At 37.8% G+C, this 18,735-nt stretch overlaps 1 protein-coding gene across 2 annotated transcripts in view; it reads right to left on the bottom strand.

The window, feature by feature from the left end:
• The window catches only part of LOC136857096 (enoyl-CoA delta isomerase 2), a 165,326-nt gene that overhangs the window by 77,775 nt on the left and 68,816 nt on the right, over positions 1-18,735 (bottom strand). For both annotated transcript variants that reach the window (XM_067135489.2, XM_067135490.2), the window contains one exon: positions 4,167-4,287. In XM_067135489.2, coding sequence (XP_066991590.2) covers positions 4,167-4,287 — 121 coding nt within the window. The remainder of the gene's footprint in view (positions 1-4,166; positions 4,288-18,735) is intronic.

Below are 18,735 nucleotides of genomic sequence, written 5' to 3'. Positions count from 1 at the left end.
TAACAACTTCCATCATAGACTGGAATGACTTAAAGATCTTCACACTAAAAATTAATTCATTATCTTCCTCTACATATTAAAGGTAATCAACCTCCTGTTCTTAATATCATGGGTTCAAACTTAGCAATAGTGGTCGTATGTTTGCAAGGAAAAAAGAAATATACAGTATACATTAGACACTCAATGTCAGAAAGTCAACATGTAAAAGACCTCAGGTGACACATTTGGTGTTTACCCAACATTGTCACTGGCTTCTTACCAAGAGAGCCATGGTTCAAATCTGAGCCAAGGCATGTGGGACTTCTGAAATAAAAAGTCACAACTCTGTGGCTCAGATTCCATGTAAAACTGAAGGTAATGATTTTGACAAGTCACTTAAAACTACAAGTTTCCTTGCTTAAGAAATACTAAAATGGTGTTCCATAATTGATGTTTCATGTGATACTGAGAAGAGAGAAATGAGTTTTAGGCATTTATTATTAATATCTTAGTTATAAGTTTCCAAATTTGGATCCCTGGATCGGAAGAAATATGCAAGTTTTTATGACAGGGATGCTCAGTTTACAATTAGCAGCTGTCCACAGCTGATACATTGAACTAATTCATGGGATATATAGCTGAAACTAAAACTGATTTGCAGATTAAGAAGTAGTTTTTCATGAGAGTTATACAGTTTTAGATTTACCTTACAATTTTATTAGAATACTTTCATCTCCAAGTATTTAAAAGTCTGAATGCTTACTCCAGCAGCCTTTGTTTAAAAAGTCTCTTATAATTGTCTTGCTTCTGTGGAGGCCAAGCGGAAAACTTTTGCACTCACAATTCGACGGTCCCAAGTAGTAACACTGTATCTCAAAACTCTATGTTTTGAGATATGGTACTTTTAATGTTTGTACATTTCTCACAAATCAGGGAAACTACATAGTGTTCTTTTTACAATTTAGTCTTGATGTGGAACAAAAAGACAACACTATATACAAATTTTGATTTATTTTATGTACTGATTACAGAATGACATGAGATACAATAATCAGATTCTGAATGATTTAAAATATGAACATTTTATGTTGAGTTACGATGATAATACTTGTAAAATATACAAGAATTTGATGATTATTTATGTATGTTTCATTGTTCATTGTGTTTTAACATAGGCAACATTATTTATTTATTCTTCTCTAATATACACTTTAAATTATTTAATGTTCAATACTTACTTGACTTTCAATTTTTTAAAGCCTAACACATAAATTTATTTAAACAGAAAACGCTATGAAATTAACCGTAATGATAATTATATCCGTAGTAGTATAGTGGGTAGCGTGATTAGCTGCCACCCCAGAGGCCTGGGCTCGATTCCCGGCTCTGTCACGAAAGTTGTAAAGTAGTAAGAGGGCAGGAATGGCGTCTACTCAGCCTTGGGAGGTCACCTGAGTAAACGGGGGTTTGATTCCTCCCTCAGCCATCCTCGAAGTGTTTCCGTGGTTTCCCACTTCTCCTCCAGGCAAATGCCGGGAAGGAACCTAACTTAAGGTCACGGCAGCTTCCTTCCCTTTTCCTTGTCTGTCCCTTCCAATCTTCCATTCCCCACAAGGACCCTGTTCAGCACAGCAAGTGAGGCGGTCTGAGCAAGGTACTAGTCCTCCTTCCCAGTTTTAACCCCAGGCCCAAAGTCTCACGCAGCAGGACACTGCCCTTGAGGTGGTAAAGGCGGGATTAAGAAAGAAAGAAAGAATGATAATTATAAACTGAATACAAATAGCTCATGATATTATACAAATAATATGCCGTGGATATTTTAGGTTGGATCATGATCACGTACAAGTATGGCTTCAACAAGTCAATGCGAGTCGAGCAGTTTGTAAGTGATAGTGGCGCGGAAATTATGATGTATTTTGGTGAAAATGTACTAGAAAATGACAATGATATTGATTTCAGCCTTGGTGATAGCAGTAGCATAGCCAAGATCAACCTGTGCGTGTGTGGTGCGTGCATGCATGAGTATCATTATAAAAACACTGTAACAAGTAAATTATGTTGATATTCAGATTGCATTACCGGTACATCAAAAAATCTTACATTAAAATACAGAACAAGAAAACTATGATCAAAGTGTAGTTTTATGGTGAATGGTATGTAGATTACAATCTAAAATCCAACTTTCAAGGCTTCTTAAAATAGATTCAAGAGATCTGCTGGTTTTACAATTTTGTCTCCATGAATATTCGAAAGAGCCAATACTTTGAGTCGACTTCCACTTGTTTATTGTCGGTTCCTGTTTATTTTCATTTGTAAAAATTCCATGGGGGTGCGGGGGAGGTGTTCTAACCCCCAATAACCTCCCCCGCCTCAGTGGCTATGCCCCTGTAAAAGAGAGACATTTCATCTTCATGATTCTATCCACAGACAAGAAAAAAATATGCTAGCCGGTGATTTGTGTTGTTAGGCATAGAATCTCAAGGATAATAAATAATAAAACCATCTATTCAATACTTTCCACTTTTAATCTGGCTTGAATCTACATGAATTTATGTAGACTTATCAGGTTAGGTACATGTTTCACACATTATTTTGGCATGTTCAGCCTGTAGACAACCTTTAGGTCAAGGTTTGGGACCTTTCTAACCATATATAGTCTAGTATACAAACGTTAATAATTTCTTAAGACGAACATGCCAGGATAAATTTTTTTAAATGTGAACAAAACATAACTGTGGTTAACAAATTAATGGTGTTTTAACCCAATTAAAAGTTGTCAGTCCTATTCTATCTAACTTAACATATGTCTAAAACTAATATGGATCTTCTTCCTCTATCATAAGTTTTGGGTAAAGAGGATATTACAAACCGGGATTCATTTGACCCTCCTATATCATTTGATGTTCTTGACGTACCGTAACTAATGTCAGAATGTGTTGTCAACCACGAGTGGAGATTTAGAACTGATTGTTAGTTGTAGGCTGGTCAAGATTGTTGTGAATGAAAAATATAAAATTTAAATTAACTGTGTTTTTTACACTGTTAAAACTTGTCAGTCTTGTCAGATTCATGTAGATTCAAACCACATGAAAAGTGGAAAGTATTGAATAGGTGGTTTTATTATTTATTATCCTTGAGATTCTATGCCTAGCGTCATCTTCAATACGGAACAATAATGAGAGTTGTTACTTGTGATTTGTGTTGTGTCAGAAAATAGGTGTAAGAACAATATGCACTGCATGCAGAAATGTGCCCTTGTGCTTCAACTCCTGTTTTGAGGCATCATACTAAACTCAACATGTAACAGTAAGATACAAACACAGTTTTTTAGTGTTTCAAGAAAATTATTTTTCCCAAACATTCAGTAAAATACAATGCACGTTTGATCAAAATGATTTGAAATAAATCTACGTCTATAACATGCGGCGGGCATTTCCTGCTGGACGACAATTTATCATCTCTAACGGGGAATGGGTAAATCATGTAGAGAAACGACTGCAAATAAAATACACAAGCAATGAATTGGTAAGTAATTCAGTCAAATATTATTTCCTGTCATTAAAAGTTAAATGAAACTGTTTTTATGATTATTATTATTATACCAAAACACATACCTAAACAAATTATTTATTTGTTTCTGATGATATTGAGTATCATTTGCACCATTTTCTTGTGCAGAAATAAAAATCCCCCATCGTTTCACTTACAGTACACTTAGAAATAACATAACAATGAAGAAGCAGTGCAGGCTCCTTTAGTACCAATTTTCAGACCACCACCTATGAAATGGCGCCAAAACAAGATAAGCATGATTATTATGTTTTAGTAGTGTAGGAAACACGATGAAATAAACCTACCAATTGTATTTGAAAATTCAACAATGTTACACGGCAATGAAAAGCTCCAAGTAGTATAATTGTAAATACCTGTAATAGGGGATCTAGTTCCTGTTACAATATTAATATTCTTGGGAATAACTTTTTTTTTTCAACTGCAAACATATTTTTGTTAATGGTTCAAATGATAGACAATTTCAATGTTAGTTCAGTGGTTGACTTCAACACCCAAAAAATGTGAGTTACAATGTTACTACTTGGGAGCATCGAATTTACTAGGTAACAAGAGCTGTATTTGGTATATACACATAACAGTCAATTTACAGTTACCTTATTAATATACCGTATTACCTTGTCAGAAGCATACACAATATCGCAGAGTCCCAAAGTAGTTGCTGCAATTCCTATTGCCGGTCCATTGACCACAGCCACGAGGATTTTAGGGAAGTCAATGAACACTGATATAAATTTCCTGCAACATAAATGTCACAAAAATAAAAGACGAAAAAGAGTCTTATTACAAACAGGAATGTTAATTCTTCATTTTAAACACTCGTACAGAGAAAAGAAACTGTTTGATAAAGGGAAACAAAAATGCTTTGGTAGGAAAGCTAACATACGTAGGAAACAGACAGAGAGCAAGAGGCATATGGAACATAAATAATAAATAAAAGGAAACATCATCTATCTGAAATGCACACCTCAGTGGAGGATAAAAGAAAGAATATTAATGGAAAGCAACATGAATATGAACAAATAGGAGGATAAACAATGACAGGTCAGAAGAAGAAGAAGAAGAAGAAGAAGAAGAAGCAATAGAAAGGGAAATAAGGACAAACCTAAAAATACAAAAGGACAAGGCCAATCTCCACATCTCTGAACACTGTCATCTTCATAGAGGGAGGCTCTCTAGGGACTGATCAGGAGATAGGCCAAAATAATGTTTTACTTTTACATCATTCCTGACCTTTCTCCATCTTTTACTAATACCTTTATTCCTGAAAAAGTTAGATCTCTCTGTTCTTTTCCTACATTAGAGTTAAGAGGGGATAGTTATCTCACACTTCCCCTTAAAACAATAATCACTATCACCATTTTGATCAGAAACAAATAATAGGAGAGATAAGGGACAGTAATTAAGAACAAGCAAATGGAAATAATTTTACACTCAGTGGGATCCCTTTGATCAGCACACATCTCATAGGTCCTAAACACTTGGCAGGTACAAATTACTTCTGCAAAAGTTTATACATATCAAAGCTTCCTAAAATTACAGTTTCTATGGGTCTTACTTTGACTTCATCTTTTAAGATCTGGCTACAGCAGTAATTTACAAGTTTTTCACTGGAGCATTTACAGTACATGCTATCTATCGAGAGAAGGAACACTGCTCAATATGGAGAAGCATTTATATGGATTAGACCTAAAACATCAATAAGTAATGTACACAGTAATGTTAAGCTGATATCTTTCTCACACAAATGCCTGACAGGCTAGAGCAAATTAGAGTAGTCCGTTACAGAATACACTTCAACTAGAGCATATATTTTTATTCTTGATGCATCTGGTTTCTTGTATATCCAGACCCAGAGTACTAATTCCTCCTCCATATGGGACCATAGATACTCCATGCAGCCTGATCATCCATCTCCAAGCATAACTTCCCATCCCACAAGACACAGTCAAGCAATAACACAGGAGAAATCACAGAAAGTATCATGACAATAAAGCTATTCATTAAGACTCTTACTGAATCAATAAGCATTTTTGTGATCATTGAAGCCACATCAAAATTCATTGAAATGGCAATGATGGCAGGGTTACAATTGGAAGATTCAAGTAATTGAAAGTACACTGGCAGAAAAAAATATCCAACACCCAGAAGGGGTTGTGCTAGATTAACAAACATTGGTAGGCGTGTTTGTACATTTGAAAGGTGATGTTGATACATATTTCCGGCAAATCACATTAGCATGACACTAGCAGCGGCCTCATGACGTTGCACATCAGGTTTACTTTAAATACGGGCTGTACTGTGCGAGAGTATTAGTTACCTGTGAGATTGGATGGAGTGACTGTCACCGAGAGGGAGGACTGCTGTATTCAGCGTATGGATGTGGTGCAACAGACTGCATCTCCAGCAACAATTTGAGCAGCAGTTGGCACCACAGTGATGCAACGAACTGTTACTTGAAGGACAGCTTCGAACCAGACGCCCTACAGCGTGCATTCTACTTACCCCAATCCACCGTCATCTGCGACTTCAGTGGTGTCAAGTGAGAGCTCATTGGAGGATGGAGTGGAAGTCCGTTGTGTTTTCCGATGAAAGCCGGTTCTGCCTTGGGGCCGTGTGTTGGTTAGAAGGAGGCCAGGTGAGTGCCTGCATTCCACCTGTCTGCAGCATCGACACACTGGACTTCTACTGGGAGTTCTGGTCTGGGGAGCAATTTTCTATGACAGCAATAGCACTCTTGTGGTTATCCCATGCACCCTGACTGCAGATGTGTATGTCCATCAGGTGATTCGACCTGTTGTGCTACTATTCATGAACAGCATTCCCAGGGGTGTTTTCCAACAGGATAATGCACGCCGCCATGCCGCTGTTGTAACCCAACGTGCTCTACAGAGTATCGACATGTTGCCTTGGTTTGCTCGATCCCCCAATCTGTCCCCAATCGAGCACGTATGGGACATCATTGGACAACAACTCCAACGTCATCCACAATCGACATTAATCGTCCATATATTGACCGACCAAGTGCAACAGGCATGGAACTCCATCCCACAAGCTGACATACGGCACCTATACGACAAAATGCATGCACGTTTGCATGCCTGCATTCAACAGTCAGGCAATTACACCGGTTATTAATGGACCAGCATGGTACATTTGTGATGGTTTTCCTTGCACAGATATTAACCAGTAGTCTTGTACCTTTAATCAATTAAATATGTTACCTCGGCAAATATATTACCAAAGTTCCATATCCTACATTCCTTATTTCATGTGGTTTGGATATTTTTTTCCACCAGTGTATTTTATGTACAATAATTGAAGTCTGTAAGCCAGACTTTTTATTTATATAGTGCCTGTACACAGTCCCATGGTATTATGTTAAAACAAAATTTTTCAGGGGCCACCTAACAGTGTTTAAAAATAAGAGAAGATTATATCATGCATCATTTTGAACCAGAACATTGGAGATGATGTCAATACGAGTACATATTCCAGTGAAGAGTTTTTAGTTGCTGCTACACGGTTGCATGTGAGACGCACTTTTTATAGGTCTTGTCTGCACTGATGGTGGGCGCCTACATGCTGTCAGGGGAAGTGGGGAACATGGGACCGACCAATCCAGCACGACGTGAGAGGCCATTAAGGGAAAGAGACAGAAGCCACTACTACAACGCTGCCAGGAGTGCTCGCGCGTGCGATAAGGTCGTGTTGAAATCCACATAATTATGAAATACAGAGCTTCGTATGTTATAGTTCCGAGTATGGTCTGTAGATGAGTTTTATTATTTTTATTTATTTATTTATTTCTTCTTGTCCGTTTCACCCTCTTTGGGGTATGATAGATCTATCAATGGTTAGTGAGTCGTGTTTTCCTGTCCCCCCAGTACTTTTTCATCCTTTCATATCTTGCCTTCCTCTCTTCTTCAGAAATTCTGTGTAGTTGTTTGGGCTTCACCCCGTCCTGAAACCTCTTTATCTTTAGTTATTTTCTTTGCAGATCCATCTACAAGCATCTCTTCTGTAATTTGGAATTTTCATAGGTCCTTCTCAGTTTCCTTAAACCAGTTCGGCTTGGTTTTCTTATTACGTAAATAGTCAAAGATTCTTTTAGTTATCCTTTTTGGGTCCATTCTTAGGATGTGGCCATAGAAGTCAATTCTCCTTTTCCGTATTGTGTCGGAAATCCTTTCTGATGTAGTATGATACGAGGTTGGTCTTTTTTTTTTTTTTTTTTTTTTTTTTTGCTGTTGGCTTTATGTTGCACCGACACAGATATGTCTTATGGCGACAATGGGACAGGAAAGGGCTAGGACTTATTGTTCTACGTTGCGATTTTATTTGACTTAAATAAATATCACATGAGAACACGTTAACTTCCCTGTATAAATTACTTTATTTACACTGTACGTCACAACACACAGTTTTACACAGTAGCAATGACACTATATACAACACTCAATAGCGGAGTACCCTGAAGTCGATTCTGACAAGTAGGCCTACAGATATCAACAACACTGACGCGCGCACTATAACATACTCTCTTTTGAATTCACCACCTCACTCACTTGAGTCTAAAGATCTGACTGACTCCTCCTCGGAGCCCACAGTCACTCCCAGTCCATCACTTGCCTGAGTCCCAAGAACCAAGATCTGCGAACTTAGAACTGAGAACTGCCTTCACTGACTGACAGCTCGATATTTATACTATTCGATCAACCATCTAGATGATCGACTTCTGGAAGAGTTCTTAGAACACTCTAATGAAACACACTCGAAACATTGATCGACTAGAAACACACTCGAAACATCGATCGACTAGTGTGTACTCGAACTTTCTTCAATATTTCAAAATGTACATGGAAGTATCTATAACATTCGTAATGTCTCTACATGTATCTGGATAATAAAACCTTACAGTAAGTTTCCAGAACCCTTCATACATACCAAATATAGTACAATAAGTCTAACACACGAACATTATGGAATTTTCTACCGCTTTCAACTCAATAGACTTTTAGGTTAAACAATACGTATTTGAGGTTATACACATTTATACTACATATTTACAGAGAAACCATATATTAGTCATGTTTAATACTTAATAAAAGATAATTTAGCATTATATAATTAAAATATATTAAACATGATAATTGAAGGTTTTATGTCAGTTACGATGTCGTACCTACGACAGACTGGAAAGGAAGCAGCCGTGGTCTTAATTAAGGTACAGCCCCAGCATTTGCCTGGTGTGAAAATGGGAAACCACGGAAAACCATCTTCAGGGCTGCCGACAGTGGGGTTCGAACCTACTATCTCCCGAATACTGGATGCTGGCTACACTTAAGCGATTGCAGCTATCAAGCTTGGTGATACAAGTTAATTAATAATGCATATAACAAATGCATTGACAACAGACTGAAAAACATTTGTTCAAAAGTACAGGATTACACAACACATTTTCTTACTTTCTTATTTTACCTTACCTTATTCCAGCTGAAGTATCTGTGTTACCGCACTCCGACCCTCATCATCGTCACCAGAGCTGTCACCAGAAATATCCTTATCACTCGACTCCTCACTGTGGCTGTCATCTCGCAGATTTATGATGATATCATCCATGACTGTATCCAATACCACGTCCCTTTTATAATCGTCCCCTTGAAATTTTTTATCATTTGACACAAGCCTTCCACTCCTGTTTGGTTACATTATCCAGCTCCTCTTCCATTAAAGATTGGACGTCAGCTAGTTTTAATGTTTTGTTCTTTTTCCCCACAACAGTTTTAACATTTCCCCAAACCAGCTGTATGGGGTTATATTGTCAGTGATAGGGTGGCAGGCGAACAACAGTATGACCCCTTCTGTCAACAGGTGTATCAATTTCATACATTTTTGCCTTCGGCTTGACTAGTTTCACAAGAGACAACAGTTCGACTCTGGGGTGATTGTTGTCATGAGGAATATTCCTATTAGATAACCACGATGTAATATCAGCTTTTCATGTGTTCATTGTAGGGATTCGTTCTAGCTGTATTGAATGGAAGCTGGCATTGTCCATTACAATCACTGCGCCTTTGATGTTCCTTTCATCAAGAGCGTCTAAAAACTTCTAAAACCACTATTTAAAAACCAAAGCATTCATATCAGTGTGGTAATCATCACTAGTTGATTTCACCTTTGGTCTGAAAACCAATTTACCTTCCTGTAGAAAAACAGTGTGACTGGAACCTACGTGACAAACAATAATTCATCCATCTTTCCCCACAGGAACTTTTAAACCTCCTGTACCCTCTTTATCTTGCCAGATTTTTGTTGAAGCATAATTCTGATGACTGTAAGTCTCATCTAAATAAAATATATGGGGTGAAGGGTCCTTATTCCTCAGAAGATGCAGTTCTCTCAAAAATGTTACTCTGGCTGGTACTATATCGGCTCTCTCTATTAAAATTCTTCTCCCATCATCACTTTTTTTAAATACTTGAATCCCATAGGCTTCAATATCCTCCACAATGAAGTAACTCCCCATTTAAATTTTATCTTTCTAAATCACCATGTAATTTGTTCAGTGTCGGGTATTCACCCTTTATGTAATAACTGAGGAGAGTTGTTCTTATTACATCTTTATGGAATCCGTCGAATGCCTTTGTTATACAGTTCCTTTTGATTCGTTTGTGCGGTGACTGAAATGAGATGGAACCAGATGACTGGGTACTGTCTTTACCTTCCTTTACTATATGCTGAATGGTTCGCGCACTAACTTGACAAGCTTCCAACACTCTCTGCTGAACTTTATACACACTCACTAATGGTCCATTCTTTTCTGCTTCCTTTTTAAATTATTCATGAACATTGCTGATCATTTTTCTACCCTGGCTCCTTATCTCTTTACTCTTCATCATTGTAAGATATATCGTGCAGTTATTAACTACTACTACTACTACTACTACTACTACTACATAGAGCAACGCAAATAGAGACAATAAAATAGAAACAAACTAACGCCAGATCACATGCCACGAACACGCTAATCGAAGAATGCAGTAAAGGACGCGGCAAGAATTACTCATAAAACAAGAATAATCCTAAAACAAACTCATCAAACAAGCTCTTTGTAATACCCACATGCACACTGTAAGACTACTCGGCAACACAGCAGTTTGTAGAGCGAACTGAGCGCGGCAAACTCCCTGGGCGACTGAGTAGTTTTCAGTGCCACCGCTAGGCGATCTTTTGTCTGATTGGGCAACGACATACTGCCCGTACTCCACTTCCTCTGACAGCATGTAGGCCGCCTGCCATCAGAGCAAAAAAGATCTACAGTATTACAAGAGATGTTATGAATTTCATGCAATGTTTCTTTCAACCAGGCGTATTAAAAAAAAAAAAAAAAAACAGATGTTATGAAGCGCTTCCAAGAAAAGTGTGTTCTGCTGTCCACAAAAACAACATTATTACAAAGAGAAAAGCATGCACTTGAAACAGGGAATGTGAATGACCAGATGCAAGAAAGAAAACTGGAGGAGAATGGAAACACGCAGCAATGCACAGCCATCTGTGCAGCAGTCGCTAGTGAAATCAACCTGAAAATCCTTGGCTGAACTCGGCATATTCCAGACAACATAGCGATGCCCCGTTAAAAAACATTTAAACTTAAAATCGTTCTGACCACTGTCTGTTAGTAAACGAAATGGGCTAAAACAGGTGCTCAATGTAATGCTTGCATTGTTCACTGAGGATTCCATTCAGAATGTGTTTGCAATAAAGTCATTTTCACAAATGAGTGCATTATGTACCATAATACCACAAATCTCAACATAGTTTTTTAAGCTAAGGGCAATTACCTTTTCTTGCAGGAATGAGAGAAGAATACACTACACCATATGACTGATGCCTTCATTACCATGACCACATGTTTTTGATGGTCCATGTAATTGACAGTGCTACAAAGACATGCTTCGACAATGGCTTATTCACAGCACATGGCAGCTGGAATAGCAGATACCTTAATCCTGCAACAGATGGATCCCATGAGTATTTTGATATCAGGGTTCATGAATGCCTTAATGAAATTTTTACAGTTCATAGGACATACAGAACCCCGCCCGACTTGTCCTCTAAGGAGCCTTTGACTTGTCAACTCCTTGACAAATGAAGCTTTGTCAGATTTTATTTATGATTAAATCAGTCAACAGTGTTCCTGAACAATGCAAATACTGTGGGCTACTCTTAGAAGAAGCATACAGAAGTACCGCAAACGAGTTTATCTGCAAAAGTACTCTCCAAACATGGTGTCATATTCAGCTGTATTATAATAATGATAGGGCACATACTGATATTTTAGACAGATAAGTTCAATCTACCCTATTTTGATATCATCATCATCATCATCATCATCATCATCATCATCATCATCATCATCATCATCATCATATCCAAGTATCCTCAAATGTTGAAAGTGCTCTGGTATGAAGCAGCCACAATAGATTTATCACTGATTATAATCAAGTCTTCATGTTGAGGTTCCAAACGGCAGTTTCGACAATGAACTAGATGTTCAAGATCTTGAACTGCATCACAATTGCAATCAGCATTCTGTGTATACCACTATATGTTGAGTGTATCTTTGGTTCTCATTATTCCAGTTCTTACTCTGTTAACCCATTCAAGTCACAATAAATGGCCGCATTGCTGACTGTGGAATCAGATTTAATTTGCTGGAGAGTGATTTCAGTGTAGCTATTACACAAAAACATTAGAAAAATACTAACTTCTTCTTCCTCATCCATACCCTTTTCCAGATTCTCCCTCCACCTTACTCGATCTTTCCACCACTCCTCTTCTAGTACTTTATTGCTATCGACTCCTCTATTTGCAATACAGTCCACAACAGAGCTCCTCCATCTCATTCTAGGCCATCCGCTAGGCCTCTTCGCAGTCTCTGTATCCATGAAAGTTCTCTTTGGTATTCTCTCTCCTGGCATTCTCATCATATGTCCAAAACATTTTAGCTTTGCTATATCAATCTCTTCTTGAAGTTTACACACTCCCATGCGTCTCCTTATTTCCTCATTTCATATTCTATCCTGTCTTGTCTTTCCCTGTATGCTCCTCAGGAACCTCATTTCAGCTGCTTGTAACTTACTTTGGTTCTGCTTAGTCAACGTCCAGGCTGCTGAAGCATAGGTCAGTATAGGTAATCATTCTTGCACTTCATTGGCACATCTTTGTTCCATACAATGTCTCACACACTGGTAGAAACTTGCAGACTGCTGTATACTTAAATCAACTTCTCCATCCAAATTTCCATATTGTGAAATCATGCTGCCCAAATATTTAAATTTTTTCACAACTTCAAGAGGTTCATTTCCTATTTTTATCACTCCCCTGGATTTTCTGTTACCTTGTCATGATCAAAGTCTTACTTTTTGCAGTACTAATCTTCATTCCAAAATTTCTCCTCATACCATAAATCAACTTGTATCTGTACTTCCTCTTAATTATCTCCCCAAACTACAATGTCATCGGCAAAGAGTAGACTTTACTTGCATGCCCATCCCATCATCTTCTCCTTGATATTATGTAGAATTCTATCCATGATAATAATGAAGAGTAAGGGAGACAATACACTTCCTTCTGAAGCCTGTCTCAACTCTGAACCATTCAGTTTGACCCACTTTGGTTCTAACACAGCTTTTGCAATTTTGATACAATTACCATCTGCATTGTTTCATTCCCAATCTGTGCCTCTGTCAATGTTTTCCATACCAAATTCCTTGGGACACTATCATATGCCTTTTCAATATCTAAAAACGTTACTACCATGTCCTTTCCATATTCCCAATACCTTTCCCATCATTTGATGCAATGTAAATATTGGGTCAAATGTGGACCTGCCTCTTCTGAAACCATACTGGTATTCTGCCAGTTTTCCCTCTACTCTGTCTCTTATTCATTTATCCAAGATTCTTTCAACGATCTTAGCTGTATGAGGTATCAGTGTCACTCCTCTGTGATTTTCACATTGCTACCTGTCTCCTTTCTTGAAAATTGATTATAATGACCACTTTCATCCACTCTTTTGGAACAGTCTTTTCTCTCCATATCACCCTGAAGAGTTGATACAACCACTGTAGACCAATTGCTCCTGCTGCTATTATCATTTCTATGGTGACCTTGTCAGTTTCATCTGCCTTACCTTGTTTCATTCTTTTAGAGGCCCACTCAATCTCTGCCATGGACACCTCATTTTCCTTATCTTCCATCTGCACTATATCAGGTTCTACGATTTCTCCTTGTACCGAGGTATTTTGCACGTTGTAAAACTGTTCAAAGTATTTTCTCCACCTTTGCAATATATATTGCTTCTGTGTCATCACTTCCTCCTGTTCATTTTTAATGAAGTTAGCACCTTCACCTTCTTTTTTTACCCACTGGAATAAGATCTTTTTGCTTCTGGTTGTATCTTCTTACAGAGATTCAGTGAATTTTTGCCAGCATTTCTTTTTCTCTTCTCGAACCACCTTGGAGCACTCCTTCTTGCAGTGCCGGTATTCTGTTTTGCATTCTGTTGTTCTGTTTCTCAGCCATCTTTTCCAAGCTTGTTTTTTCCGTTTAACTATATCTTTTACCCTGTCATTCCACCAGGGCGTTTCTTGATCTTTCTTCCTTCCTGATACTCTTCCACAGGTCTTTTCTGCAGACTCCACCATGACTGTTTTAAAGTACGCCCATTCTTCTTCGACCCTTCTGGTGTCTTCCTTAGGTATACTTGTTTTAATGTATGTCTGGAACTCTTCATTTATTTCCTTCTCCTGCAAGAAAAAATTGTCTGGCCAGTTAAATTTGCTATGGTTGGAGTAAACCATACAGCCAGTGTCTCCACGCTGAGTTCTGGGCGGCGGTAAATAGCCTGACCCACTATAACGACTAACGGCTACGGGCGTAGGAGTCCTAATAGAAGGTAAATGGGCCCTCAGTGGAGGAAATGACACTGAAACCCCATATCGACTGTAGCATCTGTACTCCAGAGGAGCAGCTACAAAAGGCATCTGTTCTCCATTTTAGGAGCGGCCTACAAGTTTCGGCTGGCAGTAGCTCTAAAATGCCTTTGGGAGTGGTGAACCCATCGTAATAATATGATGACAAGTGTACTGAATAATACAAACTAATGAAGATAAATCACTCAAATTTTTATATTCCTGTCACTGAAAGTTATGAACTCACCCATACTCCATTCCTAGGTCTGCTGGTTGTGGTACACCTCAAAACACTATGGTAAATGAAGAGCAACACTACACTTCTTGCATTGCCATGAACTTTCACCTCTTTTGCTTCTGCTCTGCTCTGGTGGGATTGTTTTCTTCTCAGTCAGTGTAATATGCATAGAGAAATGAGCCTAAACTTTTTCCTGCAATCTCAGTGGAGTGTATCCAGAGGAAGGACGTCCTCAGACCGAGAACTCTGGCAAGTTCGCTGTCTCAAGTAACAGCCCTCCAAGATTTCTTCTGAAGTCAATGCAGCCTGACTTCTTCTTTCCCACTATCTTATTATACATAATATACACATTGAAAACACACGTCAAGGAGGTAGCATATAATTTTCCTGTACTCCTTAGCTGTGCATCGCATGATGGGAAATAGAGCTGTCACCTAATCCTGCAAATCCATGCCCCCATCCCTTTCTGGTATTCAATGGCACATTTTGGTTTACAAACCTCTTTTCTAGGAACTTGGCCTCTCTTCCTCGTGAGCTTTCCAATCCAGTTATTTCAGATGATATATGCTTAGTGGAGAGAAAATGAACATCCTTGTTGTCCTTCCACTTCACACACAGAATCTTATGGATCTGTCACATCATCACCTATATAAATTTGGAAAATAAGGGCTATCCAAAACTAGATTCATAAATGTTGTAAATTTTATGCCGAATTGTGAATTTGGACCTATTGCATTGGTGTAGTGGTAAAAATAAAAGCGTCTAGGGCACTTAAGGAATGGATTATGTTTTTGTAAATAGTGTATGGTACTTGGAGTGTGAAATCTTTTTAAAATCTTGGTCTCATTTTGATGATGTTTATTTTTGTTTTTTCAGTACCAACATGACATAGGATAAAATATTTAATCTATATGTATATATTTGTATATATTAAATAATGGGCAATTATCTTGCCTTTAAAAGTTTCCAAAGCTCCTCTTTGTCTGCTGTTAATTAAGAGGACCCTGATGTTGGAACGTGACGCGATTGTGTGCTGTCAGCTTCACGGTGCCTCAATAACCATGACTGGACATATGAGGCTGGCTGCCATAGCTCCAGAGGTGGGCCATTCATTTTAATAAATAACAGGGAAGACACATTCTCTATTGTCATCCTGTTTCTTTCATTGGTCAGTACATTGTTCCTCTCTCGCACTCAGCAATGCTGTGAGGTAAAGTAATCACTACCATCTGCATTTAGATTTCCAAGTACTTGCATCGAAGTTTATATCCTGTATGAAGGTTGTGTAAATATTTCATGTTCTGGGGCTTGAGACACTTTTTACATTTGAAAAACATCTTGACTTCAGATTATCAATGATGCTGGAAATAAACTGAGCTCTATTTAGTTTGGTCAGTTTTCTGGGAGTTGTGTTAATTCCTCTGAAAGAACCCAACTCCACATCTTCCTCACATTTGTCACTTTCTCTCGAGTGCCTTCTTCGCATTTCACCAATTGCTTCAATTGAAAATTGGATTAACTCATCTACTTTTGCCATGTTGCAGCTTCGCTCTTGTTGAGGACAAAGGTGACAGTTCTTCCAGTATGCCATACATACAAGCTAGATCTCTCAAAAATTCAGCTGACTAATCTTTTTAGTAGTCCCTTGTATTGGGTTTGCTCAGTTGTTGATCTGCTGTTATCAGTGGATGTCTGAAAGAGGTGCTTATATAAAGCTTTTTAATTTTGCCAAATAGCCTTGACAGTCCTGAAACTGTTAGCGACCCAATGCACTCCAAATATTTTCCCAGTTTTCTTAATCTGCAGCTATATTTTCCAATTCTCCACAGTTTTTAGGCGACTGTTGGTAAAGCAAATACATTTTAACAGTGAAAAATTCCATGTGGTTAATTGCAGACTGATCATTAATTGCATCTCTAACTGCAAGTTCAATTTTGTGATTCAAACATTGCCAGATTACTATTCGAGGAAATCTCTCTTTTAAGGGCACAGCCACGCTTTACTTAACACCCAGCATTATGCTTGCCCCATCACTGGCAAAAGACATGAAATTCTTTCTAAAAATTTTTTCATGAAATCTGCGATTATTTAAACAGTTCAAAAGAGATAAAAAATAGTTTTGCTTTCTGATCTTCAAGTTCGACAAGGTCTAAAAAGTCGTGTCTTTATTGTCAAGAAATGCTCTCATATAGATGATTAAACATGATTTTTGACTAACACTTGTTGACTCATCAATTAAGATAGAAACATTGCCATTTTCTCAAACAACTGATTATTCTATTATTTTTTTTCTTAAATTCACTAGCTATGTGGCTGATCTGGTGGCACTGAATCTAGAGTGTAGAGTAGTTTACATATCCAAGCCATTTAACTGTTGCAAATGAATCAAATCTTCATGGTCAGTAAATGGGCAGTTGTTTTGAGCTAGATAATAAGCAGCAGTAAATATTTTAAGTGTAGTTGCGCTGTATTTCTGAATACTGCTTTGGACAACTTTTTCTAAAGCATTCTACTCTGCCCCTTGCAAGATTTTTTCCACTCCTTTATGAGTTTCGCTTTACTGATGAAAACTAATTTTATTTCTCAATGTTTTCAGTTTCACTTCCTTATCTGAGTTTGAAATTACACTGAAATTACTCCATTCAGAATTTATACTGAAGACCTGGCTTACATGAGCACCAAGAGTTTTTACTTTTTCACACGATTTACAACCCAGAAAACCACTTTTGCACCCTAACCACACATGTTTATTTTGCTTGTCAGTCCACTATTATTATTTCCACACATCTGGATAATCAGTTATAGCCATTTAATTTGATATTTCAGTACCTGATTCACTTTTACTGCCACCCTTTTATTTTATCATCAACTTTTATCACTTTCACTTACCATTTTTATCACCTGAATCATTTCACTGTTATTGCCACTGCTTATTATATCGTCAGATTTGTGGATTTTATCTCTTTCACTTTCCGATGTGGTCTTATTTTTATTACCTGAATCACTTACATTGTTATTGCCACTGCTTATTATATTGTTGGGTTTGAGGATTTTATCACTTTCGATGTGGTCTGGTTTTTACCTTTATCTTGCCTATACTGTTTTTTTTTTAAACTTGGAGATACTTGATTGATGTTCTTTAACTCACTTCATATTGAAGAAAGTAAAAACACGTAGGCTGTGACTGTCGCACACGATAGCCCGCCAGAAACTGAATACCTGGACGAATGACAAACGGAATGCGCTGTACTCGTGTTGGAGGGAGTACTCGAACAGTATTGCCCAATTGCTTTCTAGGTTTTTCACATGCCCTCTCCTTTCTCATTTCAGTCTGAAGGCTGATGCAGCAATTTGTAAAACGCTTGGCACGTTTGCAGTCGACTGACTAGTTCGACCCCAGGCAGTGTTATCAGCTGTCATTCAAGACTCTTTTGAGAAAAAGTAGCCTACCAGGTCCATTCAGTCAGCCAATGATCTTTCGTCTGTCATAGTCAAAGGTTTGTAAATGCTATTTGCAATCCCAATAATAATACTTACACATACAGAATTATTTAGCATGACATATGTTATTTTTGTTTCATTTATTAAGAGTCCTTTAGAATTCAATTGTGGATTTTATCACTTTCACTTTCGGATGTGGTCTTGTTTTTATCACTTACTGTACACTGTTATTGCCACTGCTTATTATCTCGTCGGATTTGAGGATTTTATCACTTTCCGATTTGGTCTTGTGAATCTGTTCTTTATTAAAGAAATGATACAGAGTATTGTGGTTTAAAAAAGATAATACCCAAAAAAGTAGTAACCAGGTGGTGTCTTGCACTAAATAAAAGTGCCCAGGTGCACCTGGGCTCCACTACACCACTGACCTATTGCATTGCACATAGGACAGGTGACGTCTGAATTTCATGAGGCTTTCGTCAGGAACTATGTCCTCTGCAGGAAAATACATCTCAGAAATTTTCTTTG

Source organism: Anabrus simplex, chromosome 1, assembly GCF_040414725.1.
Source record: "Anabrus simplex isolate iqAnaSimp1 chromosome 1, ASM4041472v1, whole genome shotgun sequence".
Taxonomy (NCBI): Eukaryota; Metazoa; Arthropoda; class Insecta; order Orthoptera; family Tettigoniidae; genus Anabrus; species Anabrus simplex.
The sequence above is the reverse complement of the archived record's forward strand: the minus strand, read 5'-3'. Positions and strand labels throughout refer to the sequence as shown.